The sequence below is a fragment of the Oncorhynchus mykiss genome, chromosome 13 (assembly GCF_057628025.1).
Source record: "Oncorhynchus mykiss isolate SJ-2025 chromosome 13, ASM5762802v1, whole genome shotgun sequence".
In the NCBI taxonomy this organism is placed as follows: Eukaryota; Metazoa; Chordata; class Actinopteri; order Salmoniformes; family Salmonidae; genus Oncorhynchus; species Oncorhynchus mykiss.
Genome location: NC_143034.1, coordinates 59,976,549 through 59,998,842, shown reverse-complemented (window position 1 = coordinate 59,998,842; position 22,294 = coordinate 59,976,549). Strand labels below are relative to the sequence as shown.

At 44.6% G+C, this 22,294-nt stretch overlaps 1 protein-coding gene across 1 annotated transcript; it reads left to right on the top strand.

Moving 5' to 3' along the window:
- Positions 1-2,274: 2,274 nt before the first annotated feature.
- LOC149978943 (uncharacterized) lies at positions 2,275-22,290 on the top strand. Its single transcript, XM_090197031.1, has 4 exons — positions 2,275-2,794; positions 3,301-3,351; positions 19,237-19,294; positions 19,417-22,290. Exons 1-4 carry the CDS (start codon positions 2,615-2,617, stop codon positions 19,779-19,781), a joined length of 654 nt encoding a protein of 217 aa, XP_090053157.1. The 5' UTR covers positions 2,275-2,614; the 3' UTR covers positions 19,782-22,290.
- Positions 22,291-22,294: the final 4 nt, after the last annotated feature.

Sequence of the window (22,294 nt, the reverse complement as noted above, 5' to 3'; positions counted from 1 at the left end):
CTCAGATCATGAGAAACAAGATTCTCTGGTCTGATGAAACCAAGATGGAACTCTTTGGCCTGAATGCCAAGTGTCACGTCTGAAGGAAACCTGCCACCATCTCTATGGTGAAGCATCATGCTGTGGGACTGGGAGACTAGTCAAGGTCGAGGATAAGATGAATGGAGAAAAGTAGAGAGAGATCCTTGATGAAAACCTGCTCTGGAGCGCTCAGGACCTCAGACTGGGGGCGAAGGTTCACCTTCAAAATGGACAAATACACTAAGCAAATACACTAACCAAGACAACGCATGAGTGGCTTCGGGAAAAGACTCAATGTCCTTGAGTGGCCCAGCCTGAGCCCGTACTTGAACCAGATCGAACGTCTCTGGAGAGACCTGAAAATAGCTGTGCAGCGACATTCCCCATCCAACCTGACAGAGCTTGAGAGGATTTGCAGAGAAGAGTGGGAGAAACTCCCAAAATACAGGTGTGCCAAGCTTGTAGCTTCATACCCAAGAAGACTCAAGGCTGTAATCACTGCCAAAGGTGCTTCAACAAAGTACTGAGTAAATGGTCTGAATACTTAAGTAAATGTGATTTCAGTTTTATTTCCAAAAATATTTGATATTTTTTTCTTTGTCATTATGGGGTATTGTGTGTAGATTGATGAGGAAAAACTATTTAATCAATTTTAGAATAAGGCTGTTACATGGTGAATACTTAGCTCTCATTGAGTAAAGAAATACCCCTGGATGGAGTATGTCTCTCAAAGATGTTTAAGTCAGAGAGATTGTTAAATCCAGGACTCTATCAGCATATCAGGAACAGGCTCACAAGCAGACAACAGAGACAAAACACTACCTTGACCAAAGCACATGTTAGCTTTTGGTCATGAAGGAAGGAGAACGCGTCAGGAACAGACAAGACAACAAATGGCAACCAGCGATTTTAATTGGAAAACATGACCAGCCAAGGTCATATATAGTACAAACACAAAATAAGAGAATCTACTGAAGGAACCCGAGACACCTGTTAAAAACACATGAAACAACACACCCAGAGAGACACTTAGAAACCATAATGGACTTATCCATTGGAAAGAGAACCTGAAACAAGAGTCAGCCTGGAAGAAAACTACTCACCTGTGTGTTCTCCAACACCAACAACACAAAAACAAACAATGTAAAGCAACCAAGTAAACACTGACACACCAGTGAATTCAACTCGTTATGGAAGACCTATCAGAATGCCAATTCTGTCAGTGTTTGTAGTTCAAACAGAGAAGGTTGAAAAACAAACAAAAACCAAAATAGAAAAATAAAACATTGGCAAGACATTAATAATAACAATTTAATGACTATTGTGATGTCTATATTACCAAGAAAAAAAAGCAACGCTTGTTTGCATATTGTTTGCAATGTGAAACACTGGGTTGAAAGAACATTGTTTTGAGAAACAAATGATCCAAAGAAAGGGAGAAGTCATGTATATACTTACCCGTAGTGCCTGAGGGCTGCTCTGTTACTATTTACTACATGTCATCATCTGTACTTTGCACTTCACCAATTACGTCAGATAAACATGGTTATTGTACCCACATTCCTGTGTCTGTATATTACAAAGCCTATTGCTCATATGCCACAAGAAAGGAAAGATCAGTTATTTCCTTTACAACCTAAACAATGTTAGAAACGGTGAGTAGTATCCAACTTTCACTTAGGGAAGTGTTTTTGTTCCATAATGTCGATCTAATCATCATATGTGTAGGTGTTGTTTTGGCCTTTGTCATCACTAACCAGGTCAAATACCAAGATTGACACCTTAACCCTGGTCCGGAAACTTTTCCCAGGTCAGCCACAAGTAACCAAAGTGAAACCATAAGAGGTGCACAGCACAGCCTGGCATGCAGCTTAGACTGGGAGATTTTAGAGATGCAAACATTTGAAACACAACCTTGTGACATGTTATCATATTAATGTACTGAAGAGTGGGGTTTCAATATGTTGACTTGACCTCTACTTTACTACAGTACTTTCGCACAGAAAGAGAAAGAGGAAGAGAATAGAAAAAGAAAGCGAATCACACACTGACACAATTAGCAATGTGAATGGACTCACATTGAACGGTGCCAAAACACTATCAAAATCTATCAGTTCGATTTGGTTTATAGTAGTAGCTGACAAATCACATTGTAAAATCTATTTAGGGGAAGGATGTGAATGACTCATTTTCACTTAAAGGTCAATGTTTATCACGCCCTCGTTTTCTCATTGGTTGTGAGTGGTGTTCCTCTTTCTCTATGAGAGTAGTGTGATTAGTAGGAGGGCCATTACCCTACGTGAAGAGTTATCTATCTTTGTTTTCCTTCAGTCACTCAGGAAAGTACCAGCCCGACCTGCCTCCTGTCCTGGACAGCTACAGAGGAACACAGACATAAAGACGTCCTCGTCGGATACAGATGCAACACACACACAGCAGTGTTCTGAGGTTTCACAGCAGAGGAAGCCAAGAGGACAAACACACACAGCGGCTCCATCTCTCTCTCTTCCTGCACGCCCTCTGCTGCATCTCAGGGGACTGAGGTTGCTCTACCCGAGCCTCTCTCCCCTCCACGGCCGGACGTTGCAGATTGATGATGCCGCAGCAGTCAATGGATCGCTGTGAAGTTTCAGAGAACTACCACCATCATAGCCCGAGGGTCCAGGGGAGCCAGCGGCGCCTGGTCAGTGGACTCCTTCTCTGGGTCGGTCTCCTCACTATCAGCCACGTGGTCTCCATCACCCTACTCGTCATCACCAGGCCACACACACTGGTAAGACTGCTAACCTCTCTGGTGTGCTGTTGCTAGTTTTTTATTAAAAAGAGTCCCTGACCATCACAACTTAGGGAGGGACATAGTTAGTGAAATCAAGTTGAATTAAATCTGAGATATGTATTGTAGCTCACTTTGTGTAAAACTAAGATGAGATCTTGAAGTTGGATCAATGTGTGTCAATAGAGCGGTGTATTGTAGCTGTGGTAACACCTGCCTGTTGCACCTGTTGAGTACGAGCCTCTGAAGTGGTTTCAGTAGCATCACAGCTGGTGGGGGAAACGCATCACTATGTGTGGTTTAGCACTGGTGACATCAGAACCCTGTTCTCCAATATGAAAGGGCTGGGTGTGTGCTACTGAATGATCACTGTGTATATCATATTAATACTGTTTCATAAAGCCTAGAGTAGAGCTGAATACTAATGTCTTTCTCAGGCAAAATGTAGTTACTTACAAGTTACTGATGGGAAATATCATGACGATTGTCCTATCTCCCTCCCCCAGCCTCTGCCAGAAATAGTTTCAGCTCCAAAACCCACAGCAGACTCATCTCTGGTAAGCTAACCCCAAGACGGGTTTAAACATGTTTCCAACCTCTAAACAAGTTTTAACATGTCCCTGTAACGGTTTTCTTGATGAGAAGGAGAGTCGGACCAAAATGCGGCGTGTCTATTGCAATCCATGTTTAATGAAGTAACACACTAAACACAAACACTACCAAAACAATAAACTTAACGAAAACCGAAACAGCCTATACTTGTGTAACCTAACACAGAACAATGACATCAGGACACTAAGGACAATCACCCACCACAAACTCAAAGAATATGGCTGCCTAAATATGGTTCCCAATCAGAGACAACGATAAACACCTGCCTCTGATTGAGAACCACTTCAGACAGCCATAGACTTAGCTAGAACACCCCACTAGCTACAATCCCCATACATACACACCACATACAAAAACCCATGCCACACCCTGGCCTGACCAAATAAATAAAGATAAACACAAAATACTTTGACCAGGGTGTGACAGTCCCATGCAAACGATTTGTTCATTTTGCCCCCTCCAAGACAGAGAGTATTCATAACATAATCATCATCATATACATGATATCATATACATCATCATATATCATCATCATATACATCATCATATCATCATCATCATATACAGTGCCTTGCGAAAGTATTCGGCCCCCTTGAACTTTGCGACCTTTTGCCACATTTCAGGCTTCAAACATAAAGATATAAAACTGTATTTTTTTGTGAAGAATCAACAACAAGTGGGACACAATCATGAAGTGGAACGACATTTATTTGATATTTCAAACTTTTTTAACAAATCAAAAACTGAAAAATTGGGCGTGCAAAATTATTCAGCCCCCTTAAGTTAATACTTTGTAGCGCCACCTTTTGTTGCGATTACAGCTGTAAGTCGCTTGGGGTATATGTCTATCAGTTTTGCACATCGAGAGACTGACATTTTTTCCCATTCCTCCTTGCAAAACAGCTTGAGCTCAGTGAGGTTGGATGGAGAGCATTTGTGAACAGCAGTTTTCAGTTCTTTCCAAAGATTCTCGATTGGATTGAGGTCTGGACTTTGACTTGGCCATTCTAACACCTGGATATGTTTATTTTTGAACCATTCCATTGTAGATTTTGCTTTATGTTTTGGATCATTGTCTTGTTGGAAGACAAATCTCCGTCCCAGTCTCAGGTCTTTTGCAGACTCCATCAGGTTTTCTTCCAGAATGGTCCTGTATTTGGCTCCATCCATCTTCCCATCAATTTTAACCATCTTTCCTGTCCCTGCTGAAGAAAAGCAGGCCCAAACCATGATGCTGCCACCACCATGTTTGACAGTGGGGATGGTGTGTTCAGGGTGATGAGCTGTGTTGCTTTTACGCCAAACATAACGTTTTGCATTGTTGCCAAAAAGTTCAATTTTGGTTTCATCTGACCAGAGCACCTTCTTCCACATGTTTGGTGTGTCTCCCAGGTGTCTTGTGGCAAACTTTAAACAACACTTTTTATGGATATCTTTAAGAAATGGCTTTCTTCTTGCCACTCTTCCATAAAGGCCAGATTTGTGCAATATACGACTGATTGTTGTCCTATGGACAGAGTCTCCCACCTCAGCTGTAGATCTCTGCAGTTCATCCAGAGTGATCATGGGCCTCTTGGCTGCATCTCTGATCAGTCTTCTCCTTGTATGAGCTGAAAGTTTAGAGGGACGGCCAGGTCTTGGTAGATTTGCAGTGGTCTGATACTCCTTCCATTTCAATATTATCGCTTGCACAGTGCTCCTTGGGATGTATAAAGCTTGGGAAATCTTTTTGTATCCAAATCCGGCTTTAAACTTCTTCACAACAGTATCTCGGACCTGCCTGGTGTGTTCCTTGTTCTTCATGATGCTCTCTGCGCTTTTAACGGACCTCTGAGACTATCACAGTGCAGGTGCATTTATACGGAGACTTGATTACACACAGGTGGATTGTATTTATCATCATTAGTCATTTAGGTCAACATTGGATCATTCAGAGATCCTCACTGAACTTCTGGAGAGAGTTTGCTGCACTGAAAGTAAAGGGGCTGAATAATTTTGCACGCCCAATTTTTCAGTTTTTGATTTGTTAAAAAAGTTTGAAATATCCAATAAATGTCGTTCCACTTCATGATTGTGTCCCACTTGTTGTTGATTCTTCACAAAAAAATACAGTTTTATATCTTTATGTTTGAAGCCTGAAATGTGGCAAAAGGTCGCAAAGTTCAAGGGGGCCGAATACTTTCGCAAGGCACTGTACATGATTATATATATCATATACATCATCATATATCATATATCATCATCATCATCATATACATGGCCTGACAATAGGATATACATTAGACCAGGGTTTCCTAAAACTCAGTCCTGGGGTCTCCCACAGGTACACGTTTTCGTTTTTGCCCTAGTACTACACAGCTGTTTCAAATAATCAAGGCTTGATTATTTGAATAAGCTGTGGTTTTAGGGCAAAATCCTAAACGTGTACCTGTGGGAGGACCCCGGACCAAGTTTTGGAAACCCGGCAATAGATCATTTTGAATGCATCTTGGAAGGGACCTGAGTCTAGGCTAGGCCATACCTCGTCAGTCCCGCTTTCTCTGTCTGACTTATCATCCTCCAGGCTCTCAGACAGTAGAGGGCTCAACCACAAGCCTCACCGCCCTGCAGGGAAAGGTGACATGTCATAACATCATATCCACATGCAGGGAAATGCCACTGTGCAGATTTTCCTTCTCTGAAATCAGATTTCAATCTCTGTTTTTCGATCATGAACGTGTGGCATACTCCATTAGTAAGTGTTAATGGAGGCAACTAGTTGAAATTCATTCCTAAATGTGATAGGCATGCAACATCTAGCCCAAATCCAGACACCTTTATTATTATTTAATTGATCAGTATGCCGGGTCTCAGGGCATTCCATAGAGCTTGTGAGAAATCGCCGACCCGTTGTCGTACATGTTTTAGCAGCATGTTTCCCGTGTTGGATGGTATCCGTAATCGTTTCTGATGGAAACGTTGTCGTACATGTTGTAGCAGCACGTTTCCCGTGTTGGATGGTATCCGTAATCGTTTCTGATGGAAACGTTGTCGTACATGTTGTAGCAGCACGTTTCCCGTGTTGGATGGTATCCGTAATCGTTTCTGATGGAAACGTTGTCGTACATGTTGTAGCAGCACGTTTCCCGTGTTGGATGGTATCCGTAATCGTTTCTGATGGAAACGTTGTCGTACATGTTGTAGCAGCACGTTTCCCGTGTTGGATGGTATCCGTAATCGTTTCTGATGGAAACGTTGTCGTACATGTTGTAGCAGCACGTTTCCCGTGTTGGATGGTATCCGTAATCGTTTCTGATGGAAACGTTGTCGTACATGTTGTAGCAGCACGTTTCCCGTGTTGGATGGTATCCGTAATCGTTTCTGATGGAAACGTTGTCGTACATGTTGTAGCAGCACGTTTCCCGTGTTGGATGGTATCCGTAATCGTTTCTGATGGAAACGTTGTCGTACATGTTGTAGCTGTTACGGTGCGTGAATGAGGACCCAAAAGCGAATTAACGTAAACAGAACTTCTTTAATAACAAAACATAGGTAGGCTCAGATGGACCGGCAGATTCCGACAGGACAGGACAAGGTTGCAGCAAACATGACGATAGTCTGGTTCAGGCATGAAAAACACAAACAAGAATCCGACAAAGACAGGAACAAAAACAGAGAGAGATATAGAGGACTAATCAGAGGGAAAAAGGGAACAGGTGGGAAAAGGGGTGACGAGGTAGTTAGGAGGAGACAAGGAACAGCTGGGGGAAAGAGGGGGAGAAAAGGTAACCTAATAACGACCAGCAGAGGGAGACAGGGTGAAGGGAAAGGACAGAAACAAGACACAACATGACAATACATGACAGTACCCCCCCACTCACCGAGCGCCTCCTGGCGCACTCGAGGAGGAAACCTGGCGGCAACGGAGGAAATCATCGATCAGCGCACGGTCCAGCACGTCCCGAGAGGGAACCCAACTCCTCTCCTCAGGACCGTACCCCTCCCAATCTACTAGGTACTGATGACCACGGCCCCGAGGACGCATGTCCAAAATCCTACGGACCCTGTAGATGGGTGTGCCCTCGACAAGGATGGGGGGGGGGGGAAGACGAGCGGGGGCGCGAAGAACGGGCTTGACACAGGAGACATGGAAGACCGGGTGGACGCGATGAAGATATTGCGGAAGAAGAAGTCGCACTGCGACAGGATTAATGATCCGAGAAATACGGAACGGACCAATGAACCGCGGGGTCAACTTGCGAGAAGCGGTCTTAAGGGGAAGGTTCTGAGTGGAGAGCCAAACTCTCTGACCGCGACAATATCTAGGACTCTTAGTTCTACGCTTATTAGCAGCTCTCACAGTCTGCGCCCTATAACGGCAAAGTGCAGACCTGACCCTCTTCCAGGTGCGCTCGCAACGTTGGACAAAAGCCTGAGCGGAGGGGACGCTGGACTCGGCGAACTGAGATGAGAACAGCGGAGGCTGGTACCCGAGGCTACTCTGAAAAGGAGATAGCCCGGTCGCAGACGAAGGAAGCGAGTTGTGGGCGTATTCTGCCCAGGGGAGCTGTTCTGACCCAAGACGCAGGGTTGCGAAAAGAAAGACTGCGTAAGATGCGACCAATAGTCTGATTGGCCCGTTCTGCTTGACCGTTAGACTGGGGGTGAAAGCCGGAAGAGAGACTGACGGAAGCCCCAATCAAACGGCAAAACTCCCTCCAAAATTGAGACGTGAATTGCGGACCTCTGTCCGAAACGACGTCTGACGGAAGGCCATGAATTCTGAAAACATTCTCGATGATGATTTGTGCCGTCTCTTTAGCAGAAGGAAGCTTAGCAAGGGGAATAAAATGAACCGCCTTAGAGAACCTGTCGACAACCGTAAGAATAACAGTCTTCCCCGCTGGCGAAGGCAGTCCGGTGACAAAATCTAAGGCGATGTGAGACCACGGTCGAGAGGGAATGGGAAGCGGCCTGAGACGGCCGGCAGGAGGGGAGTTACCGGACTTAGTCTGCGCGCAGACCGAACAAGCAGCCACGAAGCGACGCGTGTCATGCTCCCGGGTGGGCCACCAAAAACGCTGGCGAATGGAAGCAAGCGTACCCCGAACGCCAGGATGGCCGGCTAACTTGGCAGAGTGAGCCCACTGAAGAACGGCCAGACGAGTAGGAACGGGAACGAAAAGAAGGTTCCTAGGACAAGCGCGCGGCGACGGAGTTTGAGTGAGTGCTTGCTTTACCTGCCTCTCAATTCCCCAGACAGTCAACCCGACAACACGCCCCTCAGGGAGAATCCCCTCGGGGTCAGTGGAGGCTACTGAAGAACTGAAGAGACGAGATAAAGCATCAGGCTTGGTGTTCTTAGAGCCCGGACGATAAGAAATCACGAACTCGAAACGAGCGAAAAACAGCGCCCAGCGCGCCTGACGCGCATTAAGTCGTTTGGCAGAACGGATGTACTCAAGGTTCCTATGGTCAGTCCAAACGACAAAAGGAACGGTCGCCCCCTCCAACCACTGTCGCCATTCGCCTAGGGCTAAGCGGATGGCGAGCAGTTCGCGGTTTCCCACATCATAGTTACGTTCCGACGGCGACAGGCGATGAGAAAAATACGCGCAAGGGTGGACCTTGTCGTCAGAGAGGGAGCGCTGAGAAAGAATGGCTCCCACGCCCACCTCTGACACGTCAACCTCGACAACGAACTGTCTAGTGACGTCAGGTGTAACAAGGATAGGTGCGGATGTAAAACGATTCTTGAGGAGATCAAAAGCTCCTTGGGCGGAAACGGACCACTTAAAGCACGTCTTGACAGAAGTAAGGGCTGTGAGAGGAGCTGCCACCTGACCGAAATTACGGATGAAACGACGATAGAAGTTCGCGAAGCCGAGAAAGCGCTGCAGCTCGACGCGTGACTTAGGGACGGGCCAATCAATGACAGCTTGGACCTTAGCGGGATCCATCTTAATGCCTTCAGCGGAAATAACAGAACCGAGAAATGTGACGGAGGAGGCATGAAAAGAGCACTTCTCAGCCTTCACAAAAAGACAATTCTCTAAAAGGCGCTGGAGGACACGTCGAACGTGCTGAACATGAATCTGGAGTGACGGTGAAAAAATCAGGATATCGTCAAGGTAAACGAAAACAAAGATGTTCAGCATGTCTCTCAGGACATCATTGACTAATGCCTGAAAGACAGCTGGAGCGTTAGCGAGGCCGAAAGGAAGAACCCGGTATTCAAAGTGCCCTAACGGAGTGTTAAACGCCGTCTTCCACTCGTCCCCCTCCCTGATGCGCACGAGATGGTAAGCGTTACGAAGGTCCAACTTAGTGAAAAACCTGGCTCCCTGCAGGATCTCGAAGGCTGAAGACATAAGAGGAAGCGGATAACGATTCTTCACTGTTATGTCATTCAGCCCTCGATAATCTATGCAGGGGCGCAGGGACCCGTCCTTCTTCTTAACAAAAAAAAACCCCGCTCCGGCGGGAGAGGAGGAGGGGACTATGGTACCGGCGGCAAGAGCTACAGACAAATAATCTTCGAGAGCCTTACGTTCGGGAGCCGACAGAGAGTATAGTCTACCCCGGGGGGGAGTGGTTCCCGGAAGGAGATCAATACTACAATCATACGACCGGTGTGGGGGAAGAGAGGTGGCCCTGGACCGACTGAACACCGTGCGCAGATCGTGATATTCCTCCGGCACCCCTGTCAAATCACCAGGCTCCTCCTGTGAAGAAGAGACAGAGGAAACAGGAGGGATAGCAGACATTAAACATTTCACATGACAAGAGACGTTCCAGGAGAGGATAGAATTACTAGACCAATTAATGGAAGGATTATGACAAACTAACCAGGGATGGCCCAAAACAACAGGTGTAAAAGGTGAACGAAAAATTAAAAAAGAAATGGTTTCGCTATGATTACCAGAAACAGTGAGGGTTAAAGGTAGCGTCTCACGCTGAATCCTGGGGAGAGGACTACCATCCAGGGCGAACAAGGCCGTGGACTCCCTTAACTGTCTGAGAGGAATGTCATGTTCCCGAGCCCAGGTCTCGTCCATAAAACAGCCCTCTGCCCCAGAGTCTATTAAGGCACTGCAGGAAGCTGACGAACCGGTCCAGCGTAGATGGACCGACAAGGTAGTGCAGGATCTTGAAGGAGAGACAGGAGTAGTAGCGCTCACCAGTAGCCCTCCGCTTACTGATGAGCTCTGGCTTTTACTGGACATGAAGTGACAAAATGACCAGCAGAACCGCAATAGAGACAGAGGCGGTTGGTGATTCTCCGTTCCCTCTCCTTAGTCGAGATGCGGATACCTCCCAGCTGCATAGGCTCAGCACCCGAGCCGGCAGAGGAAGATGGTAGTGATGCGGAGAGGGGGGCAACGGAGAACGCGAGCTCCTTTCCACGAGCTCGGTGACGAAGATCAACCCGTCGCTCAATGCGAATAGCGAGTTCAATCAAGGAATCCACGCTGGAAGGAACCTCCCGGGAGAGAATCTCATCCTTTACCTCTGCGCGGAGACCCTCCAGAAAACGAGCGAGCAAAGCCGGCTCGTTCCAGCCACTGGAGGCAGCAAGAGTGCGAAACTCAATAGAGTAGTCTGTTATGGATCGATTACCTTGACATAGGGAAGGCAGGGCCCTGGAAGCCTCCTCCCCAAAAACAGATCGATCAAAAACCCGTATCATCTCCTCCTTAAAGTCCTGATACTGGTTAGTACACTCAGCCCTTGCCTCCCAGATTGCCGTGCCCCACTCACGAGCCCGTCCAGTAAGGAGAGATATGACGTAGGCGACACGAGCAGTGCTCCTGGAGTAAGTGTTGGGCTGGAGAGAAAACACAATATCACACTGGGTGAGGAACGAGCGGCATTCAGTGGGCTCCCCAGAGTAACACGGCGGGTTATTGATTCTGGGCTCCGGAGATTCGAAAGCCCTGGAAGTGGCCGGTGGATCGAGGCGGAGATGGTGAACCTGTTCTGTGAGGTTGGAGACTTGGGTGGCCAGGGTCTCAACGGCATGTCGAGCAGCAGACAATTCCTGCTCGTGTCTGCCAAGCATCGCTCCCTGGATCTCGACGGCTGAGTGGAGAGGATCCGAAGTCGCTGGGTCCATTCTTGGTCGCATTCTTCTGTTACGGTGCGTGAATGAGGACCCAAAAGCGAATTAACGTAAACAGAACTTCTTTAATAACAAAACATAGGTAGGCTCAGATGGACCGGCAGATTCCGACAGGACAGGACAAGGTTGCAGCAAACATGACGATAGTCTGGTTCAGGCATGAAAAACACAAACAAGAATCCGACAAAGACAGGAACAAAAACAGAGAGAGATATAGAGGACTAATCAGAGGGAAAAAGGGAACAGGTGGGAAAAGGGGTGACGAGGTAGTTAGGAGGAGACAAGGAACAGCTGGGGGAAAGAGGGGGAGAAAAGGTAACCTAATAACGACCAGCAGAGGGAGACAGGGTGAAGGGAAAGGACAGAAACAAGACACAACATGACAATACATGACAGTAGCAGCACGTTTCCCGTGTTGGATGGTATCCGTAATCGTTTCTGATGGAAACGTTGTCGTACATGTTGTAGCAGCACGTTTCCCGTGTTGGATGGTATCCGTAATCGTTTCTGATGGAAACGTTGTTGTACATGTTGTAGCAGCATGTTTCCCGTGTTGGATGGTATCCGTAATCGTTTCTGATGGAAACGTTGTTGTACATGTTTTAGCAGCACGTTTCCCGTGTTGGATGGTATCCGTAATCGTTTCTGATGGAAACGTTGTTGTACATGTTGTAGCAGCATGTTTCCCGTGTTGGATGGTATCCGTAATCGTTTCTGATGGAAACGTTGTCGTACATGTTGTAGCAGCACGTTTCCCGTGTTGGATGGTATCCGTAATCGTTTCTGATGGAAACGTTGTCGTACATGTTGTAGCAGCATGTTTCCCGTGTTGGATGGTATCCGTAATCGTTTCTGATGGAAATGTTGTTGTTTGCGTCACTGAGCAGTGCACAAGAAAGTATTATATCCAATCGTTTGATGCTAACCCCATCCCCTCCAATTTAATTAAAAGATGGATTCCCCAACTGAGCACTCACATGGTACACTCTCACTTCTAGACAGGTAAAGAGAATGTCAGCAATCAGACAATAAAATGTCACTTAAGGCCCCAAAAAGGTTAGGGCCAGCTCTGACTGTGTGTGTGGATATGGATGTGGGTATGCAGACCTGCGAGCCACTGCAGCCCATCATGATGAGGTCAGATAGTGTGTGGCCCCCTTCCCCATCAAAGTTGCACATCCCTGCCCTATATGGAACATTACTGTTAAAATAACTGTACTTACTGTTATATCTGTATAAGTGACAGCAAACTCTGTAGGGATATGTAACATCTAGACATAAGTAATATAATAACTACAGGTTCTACCATGCCCACTGAAGGAAAACAGTAGAAAGGCAGATATCTTTTTTTTATATAAGTTGTTAAGCTTAGAGGTTTAGGTTTGCTTGTTGGACACTATAAATAAACAGTAAATATTTCACTGAAATATAAAACGCACAACAGAATAAACAATCACCTTAATGGAGGTCTGAGTCACTATACTGGTTGCTCTCCCAATGCCTCTCCAAACACAGCCAACTAAAAAAATAATCCACTATTGCAGTGGCAGCACAGAACAATAGAACATTTTTAATATTGTCACATCCAGTACCAGTCAAAAGTTTGGACACACCTACTCAGGGTTTTTGTTTATTTAGTCTATTTTCCACATTGTAGAATAATAGTGAAGGCATCAAAACTATGAAATAACACATATGGAATCTTGCAGTAACCAAAAAAGTGTTAAACAAATCCAAATATATTTTAGATTTGAGATTCCTCAAAGTAGCCACCCGTTGCCTTGATGACAGCTTTGCACACTCTTGGCATTCACTCATCCAGCTTCATGAGGTAGTCACCTGGAATGAATTTCCATTAACAGGTGTGCCTTGTTAAAAGTGAATTTGTGGATTTTTTTCCCTTCTTGATGCGTTTGAGCCAATCAGTTGTGTTGTGACAAGTACTTCCGGCGCCTCGCTTCGCGTTCCTAGGAAACTATGCAGTTTTTTGTTTTTTTACGTGTTATTTCTTACATTGGTACCCCAGGTCATCTTGGGTTTCATTACATACAGTCAAGAATAACTACTGAATATAACAGCAGCGTCAACTCACCATCAGTACGACCAAGAATATGACTTTCCCGAAGCGGATCCTGTGTTCTGCCTTTCACCCAGGACAACGGAATGGATCCCAGCTGGCGACCCAAAAAAACGACTTCGTAAAAGGGGGAAACGCAGCAGTCTTCTGGTCAGACTCCGGAGACGGGCACATCGTGCACCACTCCCTAGCATTCTTCTCACCAATGTCCAGTCTCTTGACAACAAGGTTGATGAAATCCGAGCAAGGGTAGCATTCCAGAGGGACATCAGAGACTGTAACGTTCTTTGCTTCACGGAAACATGGCTCACTGGAGAGATGCTATCGGAGTCGGTGCAGCCAGCTGGTTTCTCCACGCATCGCGCAGACAGAAACAAACATCTTTCTGGTAAGAAGAGGGGCGGGGGCGTATGCTTCATGGTTAATGTGATGTGGTGTGATCATAACAACATACAGGTACTCAAGTCCTTCTGTTCACCTGATTTAGAATTCCTCACAATCAAATGTCGACCGCATTATCTACCAAGGGAATTCTCTTCGATTATAATCACAGCCGTATATATTCCCCCCCAAGCAGACACATCGATGGCTCTGAACAAACTTTATTTGACTCTGTGCAAACTGGAATCCATTTATCCGGAGGCTGCATTCATTGTAGCTGGGGATTTTAACAAGGCTAATCTGAAAACAAGACTCCCTAAATTTTATCAGCATATCGATTGCGCAACCAGGGCTGGAAAACCTTGGATCACTGCTATTCTAACTTCCGCTACGCATATAAGGCTCTGCCCCGCCCTCCTTTCGGAAAAGCTGACCACGACTCCATTTTGTTGATCCCTGCCTACAGACAGAAACTAAAACAAGAAGCTCCCGCGCTGAGGTCTGTTCAACGCTAGTCTGACCAATCTGACTCCACACTCCAAGACTGCTTCCATCACGTGGACTGGGATATGTTTCGTATTGCGTCAGACAACAACATTGACGAATACACTGATTCGGTGAGCGAGTTCATTAGAACGTGCGTTGAAGATGTCGTTCCCATAGCAACGATTAAAACATTCCCAAACCAGAAACCGTGGATTGATGGCAGCATTCACGTGAAACTGAAAGCCCGAACCACTGCTTTTAATCAGGGCAAGTTGACCGGAAACATGACCGAATACAAACAGTGTAACTATTCCCTCCGCAAGGCAATCAAACAAGCTAAGCGTCAGTATAGAGACAAAGTAGAATCTCAATTCAACGGCTCAGACACAAGAGGTATGTGGCAGGGTCTACAGTCAATCACAGATTACAAAAAGAAAACCTGCCCCGTCACGGACCAGGATGTCTTGCTCCCAGGCAGACTAAATAACTTTTTTGCCCGCTTTGAGGACAATACAGTGCCACTGACACGGCCCGCAACTAAAACATGCGGACTCTCCTTCACTGCAGCCGACGTGAGGAAAACATTTAAACGTGTCAACCCTCGCAAGGCTGCAGGCCCAGACGGCATCCCCAGCCGCGCCCTCAGAGAATGCGCAGACCAGCTGGCTGGTGTGTTTACGGACATATTCAATCAATCCCTATCCCAGTCTGTTGTTCCCACATGCTTCAAAAGGGCCACCATTGTTCCTGTTCCCAAGAAAGCTAAGGTAACTGAGCTAAACGACTACCGCCCCGTAGCACTCACTTCCGTCATCATGAAGTGCTTTGAGAGACTAGTCAAAGACCATATCACCTCCACCCTACCTGACACCCTAGACCCACTCCAATTTGCTTACCGCCCAAATAGGTCCACAGACGATGCAATCTCAACCACACTGCACACTGCCCTAACCCATCTGGACAAGAGGAATACCTATGTGAGAATGCTGTTCATCGACTACAGCTCGGCATTTAACACCATAGTGCCCTCCAAGCTCGTCATCAAGCTCGAGACCCTGGGTCTCGACCCCGCCCTGTGCAACTGGGCACTGGACTTCCTGACGGGCCGCCCCCAGGTGGTGAGGGTAGGCAACAACATTTCCACCTCGCTGATCCTCAACACTGGGGCCCCACAAGGGTGCATTCTGAGCCCTCTCCTGTACTCCCTGTTCACCCACGACTGCGTGGCCACGCACGCCTCCAACTCAATCATCAAGTTTGCGGACGACACAACAGTGGTAGGCTTGATTACCAACAATGACGAGACGGCCTACAGGGAGGAGGTGAGGGCCCTCTGAGTGTGGTGTCAGGAAAATAACCTCACACGCAACGTCAACAAAACTAAGGAGATGATTGTGGACTTCAGGAAACAGCAGAGGGAACACACCCCTATCCACATCGATGGAACAGTAGTGGAGAGGGTAGTAAGTTTTAAGTTCCTCGGCGTACACATCACAGACAAACTGAATTGGTCCACCCACACAGATAGCATCGTGAAGAAGGAGGCTGAAGAAATTCGGCTTGTCACCAAAAGCACTCACAAACTTCTACAATCGAGAGCATCCTGTCGGGCTGTATCACCGCCTGGTACGGCAACTGCTCCGCCCACAACCGTAATGCTCTGCATAGGGTAGTGAGGTCTGCACAACGCATCACCGGGGGCAAAGATAAATGACAGTCCATCATTACTTTAGGACATAAAGGTCAGTCAATGTGGAACATTTCAAGAACTTTAAGCGTTTCTTAAAGTGCAATCGCAAAAACCATCAAGCGCTATGATGAAACTGGCTCTCATGAGGACCGCCACAGGAATGGCAGACCCAGAGTTACCTCTGCTGCAGAGGATAAGTTCATTAGAGTTACCAGCCTCAGAAATTGCAACCCAAATAAATGCTTCACAGAGTTCAAATAGCAGACACATCAACTCTTCAGAGGAGACTGTGTGAATCAGGTCTTCATTTTTCAAATTGCTGCAAAGAAACCACTACTGAAGGACACCAATAATAAGAAGAGACTTGCTTTGGCCAAGAAACATGAGCAATGGACATTAGAGCGGTGGAAATCTGTCCTTTGGTCTGATGAGTCCAAATTGGAGATTTTTGGTTCCAACTGCCATGTATTTGTAAGACGCAGAGTAGGTGAAAGGATGATCTCCGCCTGTGTTGTTCCCACCATGAAGCATGGAGGAGGAGGTGTGATGGTGTGGGAGGGCTTTGCTGGTGACACTGTCAGTGATTTATTTAGAATTCAAGGCACACTTAACCTGCATGGCTACCACAGCATTACATCCCATCTGGTTTGCGCTTAGTGGGACTATAATTTGTTTTTCAACAGGACAATGACCCAACACACCTCCAGGCTGTGTAAGGACCATTTGACCAAGAAATAGAGTGTTTCATCAGATGACCTGGCCTCCACAATCACCCAACTCATTCGAGATGGTTTAGGATGAATTTTTTTAAAACCTTTATTTAACTAGGCAAGTCAGTTAAGAACATTCTTATTTTCAATGACAGCCTAGGAACAGTGGGTTAACTGCCTGTTCAGGGGCAGAACGACAGATTTGTACCTTGTCAGCTCAGGGGTTTGAACTTGCAACCTTCCGGTTACTAGTCCAACGCTCCAACGCTCTAACCACTAGGCTACTAGACTACACAGAGTAAAGTAAAAGCAGCCAACAAGTGCTCAGCATATGTGGGAACTCCTTGGAAAAGCATTCTAGGTGAAGCTGGTTGAGAGAATGCCAAGAGTGTGCAAAGCTGTCATCAAGGCAAAGGGTGGCTACTTTGAAGAATCTCAAATCTAAAATATATTTTGATATGTTTAACACTTTTTTGGCTACTACATGATTCCACATATTCCATGTTTTATAGGTTTGATGTCTTCACCATTATTCAACTATGTAGAAAATAGTCAACCCTTGAATGAGTAGGTGTGTCCAAACCTTTGACTGGTACTGTATATCAGTATTGATACAGATAATGTAACAAACATACCTTCAGAGCACATTTGACCTCACCCCAAACTCTTCTTCAAAAAGTCAGCATGGTTCTCAAAATGGTTGCCCTCAAACATTAATGTGCTCAGAACCAATACAGTACAACATCTCCAAATTCTCTTCAGGGACAAAAAGCACTCTTGAACAAATACCAAAAATGGTGGATAAATTAGGATAGTTCAGTTAAAAATAGATCAAATATCTTACAATCTATCAAAAAAGAAATTCATTAAACAAAATCAACCTGCTTTTCTGTAAAAAAACACAATTACAATAAGGTCCCTACACAGGCTATAAAGACCCCTGTGAGGGCGGGACATTTACTAGCGACAATAGTCCTTGCAATGCTTCTGCCATGAAGTCCTGGAGCCCCAAAAACTTCTTGGCTGCAGAAATAATGATGTCCAGCTTCTTGGACTTCTTAGACACTTAGTCACTGTGGCTATAAATGCCACAAAAATCCACTTTCTTCACAATGAGTGTATCCAGATCACTCAATTGATTTAAAACACTAGCAACTGGTTGGAATGCATCCACCTCCATATCTTCAACACTGTGGCCTCTTGCTCCTTCAACTCTCTTCACTGCCTCCACATAAGAGATCTGCTGCCAGCCCTGATTCTTGGCACCTCAACCTCTTTCACCCTAACAGGGCACTAAAGGAAGTCTGGAGAATGATCCCCACCACAGTTGCAACATTTTCCATTGACAGATTCTTCAATACTATACTTCTCCCATCTGCAAAGATTTGACACGTAACCATATCCTTTACAAATTCCACACTGTCATGGTTTGGACACAAATGCTCTCACCACGTACCTCACATACTGTATCCAATCTTCACATATTCAGGTAGAGTCTCCTCAAACAACAATAATATCGATAGGCTTTTCTCCTTCCTTCCATTTACCATATGGGTTAGGTGACGTGCACTGACCACTCCTGGGATTTTTGACTAAGGTACTCATGCACAGACTCCAGCTATAACTCCTTTGGCAGGCATTTATTCTGTTCTTCATCAACACAAACAAGGCCACTTCTAGTCACCTTGATTGAATCCACCTTTCCCACTCCTTTCCCACTGCTAATGGATATTACTAATGAATCTCCCAAATGAATCTCCTTGTCCAAAAAACTCAGTTCAATAAGAAATGCATTATTGGACCGGTCGTTGTCTTCTACTACAACTTTAGCTAATTTTGTTCCATTCTTTGATTTCACAATTTTCTATTTATTGTCACGCACTTCACTTGCCGCACTTTCAGGTTCAAGCACAGTCGCCATTTCCTCCACTCAAGCCATTTACTATTGACACCAATGCAATGGCAGCTTAGTCTAGTCTACTCTGGTCTACTTTGTTAATTGACTTGACTAATTGGCTTTTATACTTTCCTGCCTGTGCTTCCCTAAACAGGGTCCCCAGGGGAACATAGACAACAGTTGTAGTTCATACCCTGTCACAGATAAAAAGGATAGTTTGAAGATCATACTTTGTTCCAGGGTTGGGGTTAATTATATTTAAATTCCAGTCAATTCAGGAAGTACACTGAAATTCAAATTCCAGTTCCAATTATCTTCAGTGCTTTTCAATGAAAATGACTTTTGAATGGACTGGAATTGAAATGGAATTGACCACAACCCTTCTTTGTTTTACTGTTAGGATTTGATTTGTGTTGCTTGGATGCCCACCATTACTTCAATGAGTAGAGAGATCAGTGACTAATGACGAGTTATTTCTGTCTCCACAGAGCATACCCCTGGAGCCACAAAGAGTGCCATGGCAAATTATCACCTTTGAACCCACAGGTATAGATGGTGAGAGTTCTTAGAAGGTTCAGTCTCTTTGAATTTTTAGATATAGTCACAATTCATTTATATTCCAATTCTAGTCACATTATTGATGCCAGTTTTCAATTTATCATCCACAGATAATGATGTCTCGGTGGAGAGAAGTGGGATCAAGTGGAAGACGCAGTCCAAAGCAAATAATTTTGTCTCCCTAAAGGGCGGATCCCTGACCATCAACCAGGATGGTTGTTACTTCCTGTATCTTCAGGTTACTCTGGAGACACCAGAGGTGTCTGGACAGCACATAGTGAGAGTGAACAAGCCCAACCAAGTCCTGCTGGAAGTAAGGATGACCAACACCTCCCTCAGCACAGGGTTCCTGGGCAGGGCTGTGGATCTAGCAGCCTCTGACACCCTTACAGTCACTGTCTCCCCTGGTGCCAGGATCAACACCACCTACACCGCCACATACCTGGGCATCATAAGTCCAACATTATATTTGTAGATTCTATAGGATATAGACACTCCTGTCTTCATAGACACATGCTGGAGCTAGATCTGGGAGTCATTTGGTAGGGGTTGATTGAATAGATCCTGGGGATCTGGAGTTAACTGGGATCAACCCATCATGCCACCACCTGTCAGAGAGATGGAGTAGTGGGGAAGATCATGTGGGAGACACCGTGTATTTGACTGAAACTGATTCAGTCCGACTCCCTGCTCATCACAGAAGATTATTCCACTCCTTTATCCTCTACCTAGCCTTCCAACCCGTTTTGAGCTGCAAGGATTTTCTTTCCAGAATTCTACAGATTTTTTAATTTAACCTATATTTAACTAGGCAAATCAGTTAAGAACAAATTCTTATTTTCAATGAGGGCCAACCAAAATGCAAAAGGCCTCCTGCAGGGAAGGGGGATTAAAAATGTAATATAATAATGTGTCTTGTAATGTTGGAAAATATGTTTAAAAGTATTGGTCATCATGGGTTATGGGTTGTACTGTTACTTTAGCATGTTTCTCTCTTGGATGAAGCAGCATTGTTTTTATCGCTCAGGATTATAGTTAGTATGTTTTTCCAGTAAATATTGTTTTTTAAACTATGAATGAGGGGATTATTTTATCAAGTCATGTGCACAGGGTTGTTGAGAGAATGCACAGTATCAACATATCTTTAATGATTACTTTAATATTTGCGTACTGCTTTGTATTTAAAATATTATTATTTTTAATATATTTATGTCTTATTACAATATTATCTTATTATTATTTTCTTATTTATTTTCTATATCTATTTTGAAGGACATGTTGAGTATGTTGTAGGATGAGATGTAGAGATAATCAATTAATGTATGTCACTAACCAGGTTTCCATTCAGACGTTTTATGCGAGTAAAGTACGTCAGGTAAAACATTTAATGACAGGCCTGATGGAAATAGAAAATGTTTCGGTAAACCTTCCAAATGTAGACAAAACAAAATACGCTATACAAGGTGGGATCTTTTTGTGTCGGTAAAATTAGTTATGCGAGAAATGGCAGTGGAAACACCTTTATGCGCAAATATTGACGTAATAACCATTATATCGAAGTAAACTTGGAGTCACGCCAAGATAAATGGTGTGGTTCTCCCACTACGACTCGGGAAAGCATGCAGTTCATTAGGCTACAGATTAAATACATTATGATGAACTTCACAGGGTGGTGAATGTGCATGGTGATGCTCCTTTCCAATAAATATCGAGGGTCTTCTTCTGGTGACATGATGATCGATTCTTGGCTGCCTTTTGACAAATACAAATAATATTGCTCTTATCCAATAATCGCATAATGTTGGTAGCCTACCGCACTGTATCTGCGAGCTGTTGGCTAGAGCACATGTTCCAAGATCAGAGTGCACATTTCCTACTCCATCAGTAGAGTTGAAAATGCGATGGAAACCCATTTTCCATTCGGTAGGCTACATGGGAATTTAACGGCAGAAGTTATTGTTATCTGCACTACGTCCTCAAGCACAGCATTTTACACATAAAAAAAAGTATGTTTGATGGAAACATCCCTGGCGGGGGAATGCACATATCGTTTTAGCAGATTTTAGAATATTAGCATGAAAATCTATCGCAAATTGGATGGAAACCGACTTTATAGCGCCAAATAAACTAGAATAAAATGTACGTTGTTACGAATTCCACAACTGAAGTTCCCGCTGGGAAACAGGAATGCAATCTATTATATTAAGAAAGTAATGGATTTTTTTTCTGCATACAAATAAATGAAGTACAGTATTTGACTTGTATATGGCTTTTATTTCACCTTCAAATATTGTTTGTTGAAGCCAAAATGACAGAAATGTGGACTAATTCATGACATGTTGTGAAATTATATGAAAATAAAGCACAAATAGATTTAAGTCTAATTGTGTCATACCAACGCTGTGGGGGGTGAGAGCTATAATAAACAGATGTGAAACCACCAGATGTGAATCATTACCAACACAGTGAAATAAGGGTCAAATCGAACTACAGATGTAGGATCATCATTTGATCCCCCTGTTGCAGAATAACTTGTAGTATATTTGAGGTTTAAAAAGGCTTATAAAGTTTGTCATTTCTACACTGAAATTTCAGACTTGATTTTCCATTAAGAAAAAGGTATCTACAGTGCATTCAGAAAGTATTCAGACCCCTGGACTTTTTCCACATTTTGTTACATTACAGCCTTATTCTAAAATGGATTAAATTGTTTTTCCCCCTCATCAATCTACTGTCACGCCCTAACAATAGAGAGCCCTCTGGCGTTTGTATTTCTATGTTGGTGGTTTGTATGGTTCCCAATTAGAGGCAAATGGTAATTGTTGCCTCTAATTGGGGATCATATTTAGGTAGCCCTTTTTCCCATCTGTGTTTGTTGGGATATTGTTTTGTGTGAGTGCATTCTGCGCCACATAGTTCACGGTCGTTGTGTGTTTATTGTTTTTTGTTTAAGTTTTCACTGCAAATAAAGATGTGGAACTCAACACA